At 41.9% G+C, this 15,685-nt stretch overlaps 1 protein-coding gene across 1 annotated transcript in view; it reads right to left on the reverse strand.

Annotated features, from left to right (window-relative positions):
• The window catches only part of PKP2 (plakophilin 2), a 90,167-nt gene extending 75,594 nt beyond the window's left edge, over nucleotides 1–14,573 (reverse strand). The window contains exon 1 of the mRNA XM_080812526.1: nucleotides 14,281–14,573. Within this exon, the coding sequence (XP_080668652.1) occupies nucleotides 14,281–14,503 (223 nt within the window). The 5' untranslated portion in view covers nucleotides 14,504–14,573. The remainder of the gene's footprint in view (nucleotides 1–14,280) is intronic.
• Between the last annotated feature and the right edge of the window lie 1,112 nt (nucleotides 14,574–15,685).

Raw genomic sequence — 15,685 nt, forward strand, 5'->3', positions numbered from 1 at the left:
CTTGCCTCTCTGTCTACTTGTGATCTCTGTCTGTCAAATAAATAAATAAAAATCTTTAAAAAAACAAAAAACAAAAAAACGTTCTGTTTCTTAAGTCAGAGGAAAGAGAACGCTCTTTCCGGGGTGGAAATTCTGAAGTTTCCTGAAAAGGGTGTAGGTGCATAAATATAATGGTGACAAACAGAACTGTGACTCAATACTAGTAGATAAGACATCTTGCAAAAACAGCAAGGTGGGTCAGTGCAATCAAAGAAAACATCCGCTTGAAAGGGGCCACGCCTGGGGTTGAGGTACTTGGCACCATGAGTTAGGCAGGGGATGAAATCATTCTCTGCACTACGAATGAGTGCTTTTGTGGAATTACCAGGCTCGATCTTAGCCTGGTGGTCTAATCCAGCCCAGTCCCCTACAAACACTGAGTAGGAGGGAGTGTTTCCTGCTCAGCTCTGTGGGTCTACAGGGACTCTCAATGGATGCATGTCTCGTTAAAACAGTCCTTTTTGAGGAGAGGGGTGGTAGAAGACAGTGTTGTGACCCTCTTCGACTTTTTTACCCTTCTCTCAGCTTTCTATTTGTTCTTCTTTTATAATCTCCCACCACCTTACCAAAAACAAAACAAAACCTAATCAAAATAATCACAGATCTCAGGGTACCTGGGTGGCTTAGTCGGTTAGGTGTCTGCCTTTGGCTCAGGTCATGATCCTAGAGTCTTGGGATTGAGCACATCAGTCTCCCTGCTCAGTGGGGTGTCTGCTTTTCCCTCTCCCTCTGCTCCCCACCCCTGCTCAGGCTCTCTCTCTCTCTCTCTCTCTCTCTCAGGTAGATAAATGAAATCTTAAAATAATAATAATAATCACAGATTTCCAAAACCTAGGTAAGTTCTGGTTCCCTGATCTTAATCAAAATTTCTTTTTCTTCTAAAAATCAGAGGGAAAAACACTCAATGAACTCTCCTAGGTTTCAGACTTGTGAAGGATGTGGAGAATAGAACAACACAGACGTCCCTTTCCAACACAATTGGAATATACCGACATACTCTCCCAGCAAGACTGTTATAAAGTCAAAATTTCAAAGGCTAACAATAGATTCACATTTTTTTTTTTTTTACAGAATCACATATTTTGAGGGGGAGGGGAGATGATTGTTGCCAGAGGACTAAAAAGTATGAATCCACCCAAATTATGTTTGTACATGTGTCTTATCTCCTGGAGCCAAACAACATGGCTGGTAAACAGCTTCAAAGGGCCTCAAAGGGTCCTGGGGGTAGGTAGGTTTGTAACTGTAACCTTTCTATAGACCAGGGAAGTTGAGGTAAGCCAGGAACCTCCTGTTTTTACAGGGGCCTGATTTCTCCATAAGGGCAGGCAAAAATGTCCGGTAGCCCTAAGTTTTAACCTCAATGACAGAGAACCTCCACATGGAATGAGGAAGGAATTCTTTACAACCTCAGAACAAAGGCTGCAATGCCTTAAAGATTCAAATCTCCATGTCCGCCTGGGGCTCCGGCTAAAGGCCGGTTGAGTGTGTCCTAGGTCCCAGCTCTGCTCTCAGCGATCCTTCCGATCCTTCGATCCTTCAATCCTTCGATCCTTCGATCCTTCCGATCCTTCGGTCCTTCGGTCACCCAGACTCCTCACCCCAGGCTATCAGAAAAGCAGGGCAGCAGGCCACACCTCCTGGTGGAGAAAATGAGGCTAGCTGGGCAGGGCTAGGAGACATCCTGGCTCTCATACTGAAGGGTCTGGGGACTAGGGTGCTCTCAGCACCGGAGGTGTAGAAATCAAATTTACCATGTCTCAAAAAAAGTCATTTCAGAATTTTAGATTATATGAAAACTGAATATGAGAGTCAGGGACAATCTAGAATGGGAAAATACTAATAACATATGTGGATGGCAGCTAGAACTATTAATTCCAGTTTCGGGGCTGATAATGTAAGGGCACAGTTTTTAAAACCATGCAAATTTTTTTCCTGGGCCCCTCTAGCCCATCATCACCAGCAGTATTAAGGACTACCCCTCCCCTACTTTCACGCAGACATTCAGGGATAGTTAATAGGGGACTACTTCCATTTTGAAGCTGAGATTCCTGCAAAGATTTTCTAAATGTGTAAGAATCTTTGGAAAAGATCCAGCTAAACAACGTATCTTATCAAAATAGCTCATCAGTGAGTTTTATAATCAGGCTTATTGAAGTAAAATGTTTAACTCACATTGTTGCTGGGGGCTGTAAGGCTTTTTAAAGCAACTTACATGAACTCCTTGTATCTCAATATTACTTTTCTTTAAGGAGTTCAATTATTTTATATGTTTCTTTCCAATATTCTGTGATGCAGAGCCAGCTCCTATCATCTCCTTTACAAACAGGGAAACTTAATTACTTGCTTTAGATTGCAAAGCAATTTTGTATCACGTTTGAACTCTGGGTTCCTCATTTCCACTGGTCTCTGCTGTTTGACTGCATTGTAGTCTTTCTGGAACTGCCATTTATCAAAGCTCTGGTGGGATCATTATCACAGGTTTTGATTGGAAAACCAAAAGCAATCATTCTCTTTCCTCTAGAATCTTCATCTGGGCAACTCCAAATACTCTGTAACCATTAATTTTTTATTTGCTGACATAAGTCCTTATAAGGAAATTTATCCCTCAGTTTTCAGATGAATGAATTGAGACCAGTTTACTGGTTCCCAAAATAACTACAACACAGTTGGGAACAAGGAATAAAATAAGCTTGGATCTTTAAATCACAGACTCTCTTCCTGTGCGGCAAAGGCTGTACCTCCTGGTACTTAGCTTGCAGGTTTCACTGGTTAAAAGGTCAGTCTCAAACAACAAGCAATGCATACTGATTTGCCTAGGCAGTCATGAATTTGCCGTCAGTATAGTGGCTTAAAGATGAATTAGCAGCTGTATTCTAAGTTTTATGTTTTTAAAGATTTTATTTATTTAAGGGGGGGGGAGGACAGAGGGAGAGTGAGAGGGAGAAGCTGACTCCCCACTGAGCAGAGAGCCTGATGTGGGGCTTGATCCCAGGACCCTGAGATCATGACCTAAGCCAAAGGGAGACACTTAACTGACTGAGCCACCCGGGTGCCCTAGTATTCTAAGATTTTAAAGAAATTTTGAACTGGGTGGAATAAAAAAAAAAAAGTATCTATATATATAGAGAGAGATAGATATAAATATATCTGTGTATATATAGATATATAGATATAGATATAAATATATCTGTGTATATATATAGATATATAGATATAGATATATCTGTATCTATACATCTATATCTATATATCTATCTATATCTATATCTATATTTATATATATCAGGATGGAAACATATCTTTAAGACAAGTCATTTTCTGTTCAGAGAAATAAATAAATAATAATAACTAAACATATGTAATAACTCAGCCATGCCCTTCTTCAAAAACAGAAAAAGAAAGCAAAAGTAAGCACAGCATACTTACAGGCACAACCTGCTTTAAATAAACCAACATGAAAATTCAGACTTTCTAACATGGAAAATTAGGGTATCATTATATTTCAAAGAAGTTGTTCACATCACAAAATGAGGCAGGTTTCTTCCTAAATAGAAGAAATCTGTGGTCTTGGCCTGGAGCCTCTACTCCACTACTTTCTGTGTGCCTAGACAAATCACTTATATGCCTCAGTTTCCCATAATTCTAGTTACTAACAGAATTGCTGAGAGAGGTTTACCACAGAAAGCATATATTCAAATGCTTTTAAAATTGTAAAGCAGGGGTGCCTGGGTGGCTCAGTGGGTTAAAGCCTCTGCCTTCGGCTCAGGTCATGATCCCAGTGTCCTGGGATCGAGCCCCGGGTCGGGCTCTCTGCTCGGCGGGGAGCCTGCTTCCCTTCCTCTATCTCTGCCTGCCTCTCTGCCTGCTTGTGATCTGTCAAATGAATAAATAAAATCTTTAAAAATAAATAAATAAAATAAAAATAAAATTGTAAAGCAATATGCAAAAATGAGATAGTTTTTTAGAATTTGGATTATGAAAATTCATTTTTTACCCATTCTCATGAAGTAATCTGTTCAAAAAAGAGGGACAAACTAGAGTGCATGCTTTAATTTACACTGTGTTTTACTGCAGAATTTTTATTCTGGTAAATTTACCAGTGATCTTGAATTTAACTTTCTCTGGTTATTTGTGATTGACCCAGCTACTGAGGATCACACTGGCAGTATTGTGGTTTTTCCAGCCATTCATTTCATTTGCAGAGTGTGCAAATGTGCTTCTTGTGTCTCCTAAAGAAGGTGATGATTTATAGGAACTATTTCAAATTAATAATAATTGGGCAACATTACCCATACCTTTCTAAGAATGCCAGAGACATTTTATAAGAGAAATGAAGACTATAGTTACAGAACAACTTTAAACTCCACCTTCTCAAAAAGCAATTACGGTCAAAGCAATGATAGAGTAGGGGTGGGGTGATGGGAGTTGACTGTGATGGTGGAAGGATTCCAAACTGCTCAGAAGACTGCAAAGGTGTAGAACTTACAGGATAGTGTAATTTTCTCTCTTTCCTGGTCCGAATGTGAATCTGAATGATACGACTCCCTAAGTAGCTGTTAGGGGGAAAATATCTTGGTTTCTGGTTATGTATGCCAGTATTGTCCAAAATAATGGATTATTGTTAGGGTTAAAAATAAACTGACTTCCATAATCAGTTTTTTGTTTGGGGGTTTTGTGAGCAGATTTATTACCTAATTGGTTAAATTTAATACGCTTATAAAATCAAATTGACGAGCCTCTGTGACTCTTATCTGAGCATGTTTTAAAAAATCAACTATAGTCGCCCTTATGGTAAACAGATGATTGAGAACTGCTAAACAAGCAAACAAAACCCTTATATAACTTGCTTCTATTAGAATAGCATTCGAATTAAAAAAAAAAATCATTTCTCTCAAGCTTCTAGTACTTTCTGGGCATGGTTAAAAAACTGATTTGGTTCACCCTAGGCTCTAAGATGAGAATTTGTAGAGCTGGAAAGAGAAGAAATTCCCATGAAAAAAGGTATGTTTAGATATATACATAGACATCAGCAAGCATTCACTGCCGATATTGATTTAAATGCTACACTTAATTGTGCTGCTGGTCACAAGACGTTGCCTTCACAGTGTAGGCTGACAATGGTCTTTTGGTGGGAAGAGAGCCCAGAAGTCTAAGAGCTATCATCTTCTTTTATTTAGCCTTTCTGCAGCAACCTTTGGGAATAGGAGTTCTCTTTCTTCACATACCTTAAAAAGATTTAACTCCTGCCTTAAGAGTAAAATTGGGGGTATGTTATTACGGGTGAGAAAGGGCATCCTGAAACCTACTGGAAGAAATCTGTATAGGGAAATTCATATTTAAATGCCTCCTTAAAGTCATTTTCTAACAAAAGTAGGAGCTTAAAACATGAATTACATTAGGACCCATCAAGAACCATACAACAGGACTCAGGAATGAGTGAAGGATTTTTCTTTGCCTGTCTGTGCCTATGACACAAGGTTTATTTCCCTGAATTTACATTAAAAACAACAACGACAACAACTTCTTTTATCTTCTGTTCTTACTTTCTAAGAAAAATGACCAGATATTTGTGGAAACCACAATTCTACAGCATGTATAGGTGTAGAACTCAGGTGAGTACTTGCTGAGGCTGGAAAATGAATGAAATTTGGTTTAAAGACCATGGCAAAGGGGCACCTGGGTGGCTCAGTGGGTTAAAGCCTCTGCCTTCGGCTCAGGTCATGATCCCAGAGTCCTGGGATCGAGCCCCACGTCGGGCTCTCTGCTTGGCGGGGAGCCTGCTTCCTCCTCTCTCTCTCTCTCTGCCTGCCTCTCTGCCTACTTGTGATCTCTGTCAAAACAAACAAACAAACAAACAAAAAAAAACCATGGCAAAGATATATTTCAAAGTAGGTTGAAATCTATTCATGCTCTGCCTGATTGAAAAATTAACAAAAACTGTGCAATGCTGCTTATTGTGACCAGGTAACACAACTTACGTCACTGACTATGAGAAACAACTGGTATATTGGGTATACGGTTGGAAAGACCGAGCTGGGACTTTCTTACAAAGCTGATATTCCAGGAATCGGAATTGAGGAAATAGTGGGAAGGTGAATATGCCAGGGACAGAACCACTCTCCTCACACGATGGGCCACACGTGCCATGTACCACTGTGCAACGAGTCTGGGGCTACTCTCCCTCACACCAGATACCAGTTAGCCACTGGAAGGCCTTATTTTCATTTTTTCCCCCAAATATTTAAAATAGATTTTATTTTTTACACAGAGAGAGACAGACACAGAAAGAGCACAAGCAGGGGGGGCACCAGAAGGAGAGGGAGAAGCAGGCTCCCAGATGAGCAGGGAGCCCGATGTGGGACTCAATCCCAGGACCCCAGGATCATGGCCCCAGCCAAAGGCAATAGTTAAAGCACTGAGCCACCTAGGTGCCCCAAGGAAGGCCTTATTTTTCAGAAGCCTCCCCAAGCAGCTTCAGGTTATTCCGATAGATCTGTTTATGGCATGCGGGAGATAATCCTAAAATTACTGCTCAAGACAACCACAAAAATACATATTAAAAAGGACTCATACACTGCAGGTGTCAGCATACATTTCATTTGAGTAGCCAGAATATCTCGTCATAGAATATGTGATTTTAAGCACACTGATGAAGTCCTACGTTGATACATCCTGGAAATTTCTAAATCTATCAATTCCTGCCACATGTCTCCTTACTTTGGCATTCCTGCCAATTCATTTGCTGAGATATCTGGTAATGACTTTAGAACTGCAATGACAAATATCACATTATACTCACAATGGTCAAATATCATATTATACTCACAATGGTCAAAAAGATGAATTTACAGAACTCACAAACCTAATTATTTTTCTTTTAAAAACTCACTACAGGTTTTGTAATGAGTCTCAAGTCATTATATCTTCCTACTCCCTCTCATGTGCCAGGGTTAATCTCTTCCCTCCCAACTCATTCAGAGCTGCTGTCCCTTCTCCTTTAAAATCCTCCTTGCATTGGGGCGCCTGGGTGGCACAGCGGTTAAACCTCTGCCTTTGGCTCGGGTCATAATCTCAGGGTCCTGGGATCGAGCCCCATATCGGGCTCTCTGCTCAGAAGGGAACCTGCTTCCCCCTCTTTCTCTGCCTGCTTCTCTGCCTACTTCTGATCTCTGTCTGTCAAATAAATAAATAAAATCTTGAAAAAATAAAATAAAATCCTCCTTGCAGGGGTGCCTGGGTAGCTCAGTGGGTTAAAGCCTTTGCCTTCGGCTCAGGTCATGATCCCAGGGTCCTAGGATCAAGCCCCGCATCAGGCTCTCTGCTCAGCAGGGAGCCTGCTTCCCCCTCTCTTTCTGGCTGCCTCTCTGCCTACCTGTGATCTCTGTCTGTCAAATAAATAAATAAAATCTTTAAAAAAAAAAAAAAATCCTTCTTGCGCCAAATCTTCCAAATGTATTTTCAGAAATCCCCTGCATTTTTCACATTTCTCTCTTACTGAAACATCTTCTGTGACTTGCAAATCTCAAATCTTTAACTTGCATTCAAGATCTCTCTCTACCCTCTGAGATAGTGTCCATCCAACACCACTTTACTGAGTTTTGAGGGGGCAGATAAGAGGTTAACCAGGCCATGAGAAGGGAGGAATGAGGGTGGCAGGAATAGGAACACCAAGTAAGATAAGTCACACGTGTTTGTTTGGAGGGGCGTAGGAGTAGGGGTGATAAGATGAAGTTTGAGAAGTTGCAGGCATCACACCGTGGAGAAATTGGAATGTCATGCTGAATGAGAATTTTACTCGTGGTGGAATAACTACATTGATAGCAGCAAGGCACTGAAGGAATTCAAATCAAGAAATGATGCAGTGAGACTTCAGAAAGTTTACTCTAGTAGTGAGGTGAGGAATGAGTCGGAGTGAGGCCAGATTCAAGCAGGAAGAGTTTGTCTTATCTTCTAGGCATCCTGACATAAAGAATCATATTTGTACTACTGCTTCTAGCAGAGCCCTGCATCAGCACTTCACGAGCTCATTTATTTCCTTACCCATTTAAAATATCCTAGTTACACCAATTCGGTGTGCACGTAGTGCTTCGGGCCCACATCCATCCTGTGGATCGCCACAGTGGAGTCAAAATGGGAGGACGGTAGTCCTACACTTTGCTCTTGCCTTGGTGTGGATGGAAGGTGTTCAAATCTTTTCTCCTGTGTCTGTCATTCTGGAAATATAGATAGGAGAAAAAATTTCTTTCCCTCTAATGTAGGCAGACTCTCTCTTCTTGAGTGAGTAGACAGGATATGCTCCTTTTGGCAAGGCTGATTCTATATCTGGATGCTGAATATTTATTGTTATTCTCTTATCTGTATGCCTTAAGTATTAACCTATAATATTTTGGTGGTTTATAAGTTCCTATTATCTGTCAAGAAAAGTTCCCATTTGTTTTCCTTCACCAGAGACAAAGGTAACAATACAATAATTCTGATGTGGTCCTCCTTATGCCCATCCCATGGATGTATTAGTGAGATTCAAGATTTAGTGGGAATAATTTATTAAGCTTCCAATAAGCAACGTTTTCTCCTGGAAATCAAGAGATTTCAGTACTTTGATCATGGGATTAACAGTGTTAAGCCTAAATCTGATTATTCTAAGAATATAAGTATATGGATTCCTCTTCTTTTTTCCTTAAAGATTTTAAAAATTTATTTATTTGACAGAGACAGACACAGCAAGAGAGGGAACACAAGCAGGGGGAGTGGGAGAGGGAGAAGCAGGCTTCCCGCTGAGCAAGCAGCCCACGGGGCTCAATCCCAGTACCCTGGGATCATGACCTGAGCAGAAGGCAGATGCTTAATGACTAAGCCACCCAGGCACCCCAAGTATGCGGATTCTTCCAATAGTAATGCCAAGTTGCATTTTCAAATGCTCAAAACTTTTTTCTTCAAAATATGCATTTCTATCTAAGTCAACATATTGGGTTCCCTACCTCATTTTAAGCACTGAAGAACATAACAACTCTTTGTATGTTCAATATCCAATCACCACTAATGACATCACACAAAAGATATAATATAGATTTTTTAATATTTCTATTGTAACAGGATCTGAAATTCTGTTATTCCTACCATAAGAAGTCAAGCAAGCAAGATGGTTCACCCTAATGCAAAGATTTTCTCCTCATTTTTTTTTATTCCCACTTGCAACGCTGCCTTCTACTGTTTACTTCCCCAGGAGAAGTATGGTTTACATCTTCATACATTTGTGTACATGCACAAAATAGTTGGAGTCCAGCATTTTTCTAAGAATTGTATAATTTTAAATTCTTGGATATTATCTGAGATGGAAACAAATGATCTTTTATGGGACTTATTAATCAAGTCTGGTTTATATATTCCAGAAGTTCTAGCAACATATTTGCTATATTTCATTACTATCATAAGTAGGTTGCCAATAACATGTTTATTTTCTTAGAAAAGAAAAAATAGGGCGCCTGGATGGCTCACTTGGTTAAGCGATTGCCTTTGGCTCAGGTCATGATCCTGGAGTCCCAGGATCCAGTCCCACATCAGGCTCCCTGCTCAGCAGGGAGTCTGCTTCTCCCTCTGATCCTCCACTTCACCAGCTCTCTCTTTCTCAAATAAATAAAATCTTTAAAAGAAGAAAAAAGAAAGCTTTTACTGACCAGACCAGAAATTCAATTTTAGTATAAAATCAGTTAACTATATCTGAAGATAAAATAACGCATATATGTAAATCCTTATTTTAATACATGAGAAAATAAGTTTTAAAGCCAATAACCAAAACAACACTTTAGAAGAATGAGCCAATGTGAACAACAAATACCACGAATATGTAAGTCAGGTGAATTCCCCTCTGTTCCCATCATTGTAACCTCTAGCACAGGGCATAGATAACATTAAAGGAGCCTCTTAAAAAACCTAAATAACAGTCTTCTCTTGAAGGGAATGTCTTGCATTTTATCTGTGGCACATAGAGCATTAAATTTTTATAATCAAAATCAAACATTGTTATAGTTCCACTAATTCTGAAAGATTTCTACTATACTCACTCAAGACCTTATGCATAAAGGATGTGTTCTCAGTGTTTCTAAGGGTGTGGAATATAGTTTTTGTAACCATATTTTGCTAACACTCTATTTCCTTTTATTAAGTATAATCAGAAGAATTTCTAAAAAACAAAACAAGGGACACCTGGGTGGCTCAGTTGGTTAAGCTTCTGCCTTTGGCTCAGGTCATAATTCCAAGGTCCTGGGACGGATGGGGCTCCCTGCTCAGTGGAAAGCCTGCTTCTCCCTCTCCCTCTGTTGCTCCCCCTGCTTGTGCATGCTCGAGCTATCTCTCAAATAAATAAAATCTTTATTAAAAAAAAAAACCACAAAACTAAACTAAAAGCCTACACTTTTTCTGTACTCACTGCAATTGACCTGCTAGACATTAAACAAAAAGTAGCCCATAGGCAATATTAGGCAGACACAGAGGTACATTAAATCAAGTGGCGCTAGTGATATAACTACATTCAGAGCAGCCTGGGCACATCTCTGCCACCCCACTATCCGGCTCTTTTGTACCCCCCCTCCTGATCCCTCCCACTTTCTGAAGGACTAGCCACCTTGCTCCCAGAATTGCTTCATTCCTAGAATTCCTTTTTGGCAAACAAATAATGCATACAGGATTCAAACAGCTCCCCCACCCCCCACTCCGCTCTCCCCAATAACACCTATTAACAATAACCTTTCTTGCTCCCTTAACCAATTTTCAGTTCCTTCTCCAGAATTTCTTCTGTTCACAGATACTCAAAACATCTTGGCCAGGGAAACTAAGTAAATGACATGCTTCAAGTTTTTATGGTGGATTTCCAAGGAAGTTGCAAATTTTATTAGGGTATTGTTCACTGTGTTTTACAAGTGTTACATAAAACAATTTAAAACAGGACTTTCTTCCCCATTCAAGCACCTGGGGGAACTGTGTGTTAAGTATAGTAGTACTTTCAAAGTAAGTGTAATAAATAGGATATGGACACTTTAAATCTTTTCATTTGCTAATACTTGCAGTTCTTAAATGTCTTCTCTGTTTTGTTTATAAAGTGATTTTTAAAATTCCCTACAATATACTCACTCATTTCACAATGCTGCTACACACCTCTGACCCCCCTGCCCTCTAACCCACCCCCCTCACACACGGCACTTCCAAGAGTTAACAGCCAACTTTAAAATGCTCAGCACAGTTTAAAATAGCAACAAAGGTTAGAATGATTTACAATGAAAACCACCCACCTATACACTGAGGTATTCAAGGCCCTTGCAGGATATTTATCAACAAATCAGCCTCATTTATCACATCTCTGTTTTCAGCAGATTATCTTTTGCCCCAATCTTGCAGGTATGTCAACAATTCAGAATTCTCCAGGGCTCTGGGACTAACAGCAGTTAACACCGGGGCCCTTTCATCCCAGACTTTTCTTGTGTTGATACAGGATTCTTTCCAGACCAGCCCTACTCCAACAACTGCTTGTCTCTTCCAACTTTAGAGACATGATAGTAATACGGAAATAATAAAAACAATACTCACAACCATCACAAGCCCCCAGGCCTTTCCAAAGAACTTTAATTAACAAACACGAACCACCCTCGGTAATTGTTTCATAGCACGTTAATGTTAAATTCCTTTGAAGCCGATTTCCTTTTTAAGTCTCAGAAAGCCGAGGCTTTGGAGTAAGTAGGTGTTGTTAGCGGCCTTATCTCTCTGCCTGACTTGTACTTCTGTGTAGGCTGCTGAGTGTATTTCGGCTTGCAGGGAAGCCCCTGCTGTAATCAAAATATTTCAAACACTTTGTTTCTTAGTAGGCAGAACCATTCAAGAAGTTGCCCTAAGCATTCGAGAAGAAGCACCAAGACATCATTTGTCCCTACCACATCATTCTCTGAACTATGGAATATTCCCACCACTCTCTCCTAGAATGGTCTTCCTCCAGCCACCGACCCCTCTCCAGTCCTACTGAATTTTTGAGATCTAAAATCCCAGTTCCTGTAAGAAGCTTTTCAAAATTCCCTTCAGCTAGTAGTCTAACTCGTACTTCTAAACTCCATAATGTGTTAGCTGCTCGTCTTTGGGTTGCTTGCTATTTTTTATGTGATAACACTGTTTTTTAGAGGTTTCCTTCTTAGACTTTAAACTTCTTGCCTAAAAGCAAATACAAGTCTTTAATGCAGCCCCTGCACAGTGCCCTGCATGAAGAACAGACTCATTTGATAGTTCTTGAAGTCATCAAGCAATATGAATTTGCCATGTTATAGGGAGGACAGATCATGGTGCGTTTGGGGCAAAGAAACCAATAAATATTGAGAGACTGATGCATTCTTTTTATGCATTTGTTTTAAGGATTTAATGAAATGCAAACATATGAAGATTTTAGAACAGTGTTAAGCACACAGGGGATGTTCAGCAAGATGATCCCTTTCCTTTTGTTGATTTTCCCCACTCATTGAATAGTGGCTGTCTAGCTGCTCTTCTGGTTAGTCATTTTCAGAGGGTAAGAAATAACATTTAATGTGCATCCCCTGTGTCCCCCAAGACAACGCCCTAGTTTAATTTCAGCTTAACACTGAATCTGCAAAGATTAACAGGGTGCAATGACGCCACTCATCATCAGTTGTCACACTCTCAAATGCAAATTTAGGTTCTTTTTTTCCATGTACTGTGGCAGTTTAGTGTTTTCTAGACCTCCCTACTCACAAAACTACCTCAGTTTTACTTAGAGGAAAGTGAGAAGAGACCAGGGAGACCTCAGGGTCTAATAATAATCCCATTTTGTATTAATAACCAAAAAGCTTAACTGATGAGTGGTTTAAAAATTCAGGCTTGGTGGTTTTAATACCAATTCTTCTACTTACTTGAGTGTTAACTGCTTAGTTTCCTCATCTGTAAAATGGAGATTAAAACACCTAGGACAAAAGTTTTTTTTTTTTGAGAACTTACTGATACAATGAATGCAAACTACATAGCTCAATTCTTGGCACACAGTAGGGAATTCTATTAACTGCGATCACTAAATAACTTCTCTTTACCTTTCAAGTATGTAAATATTGACTGCCTGATTCTTTAGGATTCTTTCACAAACTGAAAACAATACAGCCTCCCAGGGTATGCTGGGTTTTTTCCCTAATGGGTTCTACATTTGCCATTGCCCAAGTTAGGTCCTCAAGAAAGAGTTCAACAAGGCAGGAAACAGACAGATATCCCAACTTAATCGTTCAATTAGTTTTCTCTTCTCTTTTCCGTAATAAGCCTATAATGCTTTTATAATAAAGAAAATAAATCAAACTACTAATAAAAGAGTTACTACTTTGATTATCTGACTTTTAGCAAAGGAGAAAGTGATAATACCATGTTCTCTAATTTTCACAGCTGGTTTACCATCTTCCCTTCCACCTTCCCTATAAATGACTAATATAGTGCTATTGTTTTTTGACCCCTTTCACTTCCAAGTTTAATTTTTTTGGACAGACCAGGGCTGTGCCCAAGAGGACGTCCACTCGCCTTAGCAAGGCAGGCAAGGCTGCTGCTGGCGGGGCCAAAGTCCCCTTCCTCCTCCGCGGGATGGTGTAGTTGTTCCCTGGCCCAGAGCCTCCTACTCAATTTTTTTCACTTCCTAGACCAACCACTTTCTCCGTACACAGGGTGGAGCGCCCCGAAATACCTGGGCGAGGCACCACAATCGCAATTTACAGGTTGTAAAAGGGAGGGCCAGTACTTTCAGGTTTTCTCTTTCAAAAAATTCATAGAGAGGTATGGATTCTTTAAAATCTAATAAAAGCTAGGAGCATTTTCCTCCAGAAAAAATGAGCATACCAGTTTTCTGCATAGAATCTCCAAGTGTTTATAGACTCCCAGAGCCTCCAGATTAAGTCCACGATTCTAGTGGTGGGGGTTGGGGGAGGAGAGTGTTAAGGAAGGGGTGAAAATCGTGTATTGAAATCTTTCATATTTATATAAATATATGAAGAAGCTGAGAAAGGTTATTTTAGAAGAGTGCTTTCCCGAAGTAAGTGGGTCTGAGTCTGGAGGCGCGGCAGGTCATACAAAGGGACCGCGAGCAACAGGTGGGCAGAACACAAGGTCCCGCACCCTCAGAAAGCAGCGAGTCGAAGCAACAGGGCGCTGAGAACGAGGAAGGGGGAGGGATAAGGGGTGGGATGGGGGCGTTGCGGGGTGTGGCTGGGCTCCACTCACCGTTGCCCACCAAGCTGCGGCCCTTCCGGGCCAGGGTCTGCTGCACCTGCTCCTGGATCCGCAGGCTCTTGGCCGCCTGGCCGCTGCGGCTGCTGCTCCCCGCCAGCTTCAGCTTGGCCTCAGAGGGCAGAGCCAGGCTGGAGCTGTCCAGCTGCCCCAGGATCTGCTGGCCCAGGACTGTCCGGATGTAGCCGCACTCAGTCGGGGAGCCGGGGGCTGCCATGGGGCCGGAGGGGGCGACGAAGCCGCTTGCCTGCTGGGAGACCTGCGGACGAAGCTGCCGCGGAGCCCGGGGCACTGGCGCGAGCCCCGCCCCGCCGCCCCGGCCCCGCCTCCGGCCCCGCCTCCCCCACGCTCGGTAAGAGGCCCGGGCTGGGGAGAGCGCGGCCTCGAGAGGGGAGGCCCAGATTTCCCCCAACCCCCACCTCTACCCACCCGGGCAGGGGGCGCGGCTCCGGCCAGGCACGCGCACTCGGCCTGGGAGCGGGTCGGGGCCGGCCGCGCGCAGACACCTGGCGGGTTGGACGCCCCGCGGGGAAGATGGGTGCGAGGCGCTGTCCGCCTGGGGCCGCGCAAACCCACCGAGTCACCTCGGATTCCGCCCGCCGGGGCCGCGCCCGGCTCTGGTTGCGGCACTCCGCGTCCGCGCCGCTCTGGCAGAGGATGTGATTTCCGCTTAATTGCAGAAGCAGCCGCCCTCTAGGCAGGTGCGCCCTGGAGAGTCACTTATGATCCTGGGCTAAGATTTGCTTGTGGGATCCCCGAGTGAGCAGTTTATCTGGTTAGGCAACCTCTGCCAGACTGTTCAACATTTCATGGTTTTCCTGGACCTGAGGGTGAGAAAGGTCAGGCAGAAAGGGCAGTAGGAGGGAAAGGTGCCAAGAAGATGATGTGTGTGAAATAAAAGACTTTTTTAAAAGGTTTTGGTTTTTTTTTTTTCCCGTACAACTTTAGGGGCTATGTACTTTTTGCACAGATGCAGTCCCAGAAACATATGTTCTTCCTCATTCAGAGCTTCTGTTTTCTCTTGTAAATACACAAATTGTACCCAGTACACTCTTGCTCACCCACTCCCTTACAAACACGCCCACAGAGAGAAACTCCAATAAGAGCTCTAGAGAAGAGCATGCTTTTAGTAGGTGATACTGTTTAACAGCCCTGCTAACGTTGATTAAGTCTGTTTATGATGGGGCTTTTGTAGAGGGCCCATGGAAGTGGCCTCTGACTTTCCATTGTATCTTCCACAACTTATATTTATCTTGCTATTAATTATGTTTCACGCGCGGTTGACTACTGAGAACTTGAGAGCCAAGCTCAACAGAAAGGGTCCTTGACCTTAAAGTTTACAGCAAGTCACTCGTCCTGATTTTCCTCTTTGGACTTGAGAGGCAGAAAGAAAAACATT

Source organism: Martes martes (genome assembly GCF_963455335.1).
Source record: "Martes martes genome assembly, chromosome: 8".
Classification (NCBI taxonomy): domain Eukaryota; kingdom Metazoa; phylum Chordata; class Mammalia; order Carnivora; family Mustelidae; genus Martes; species Martes martes.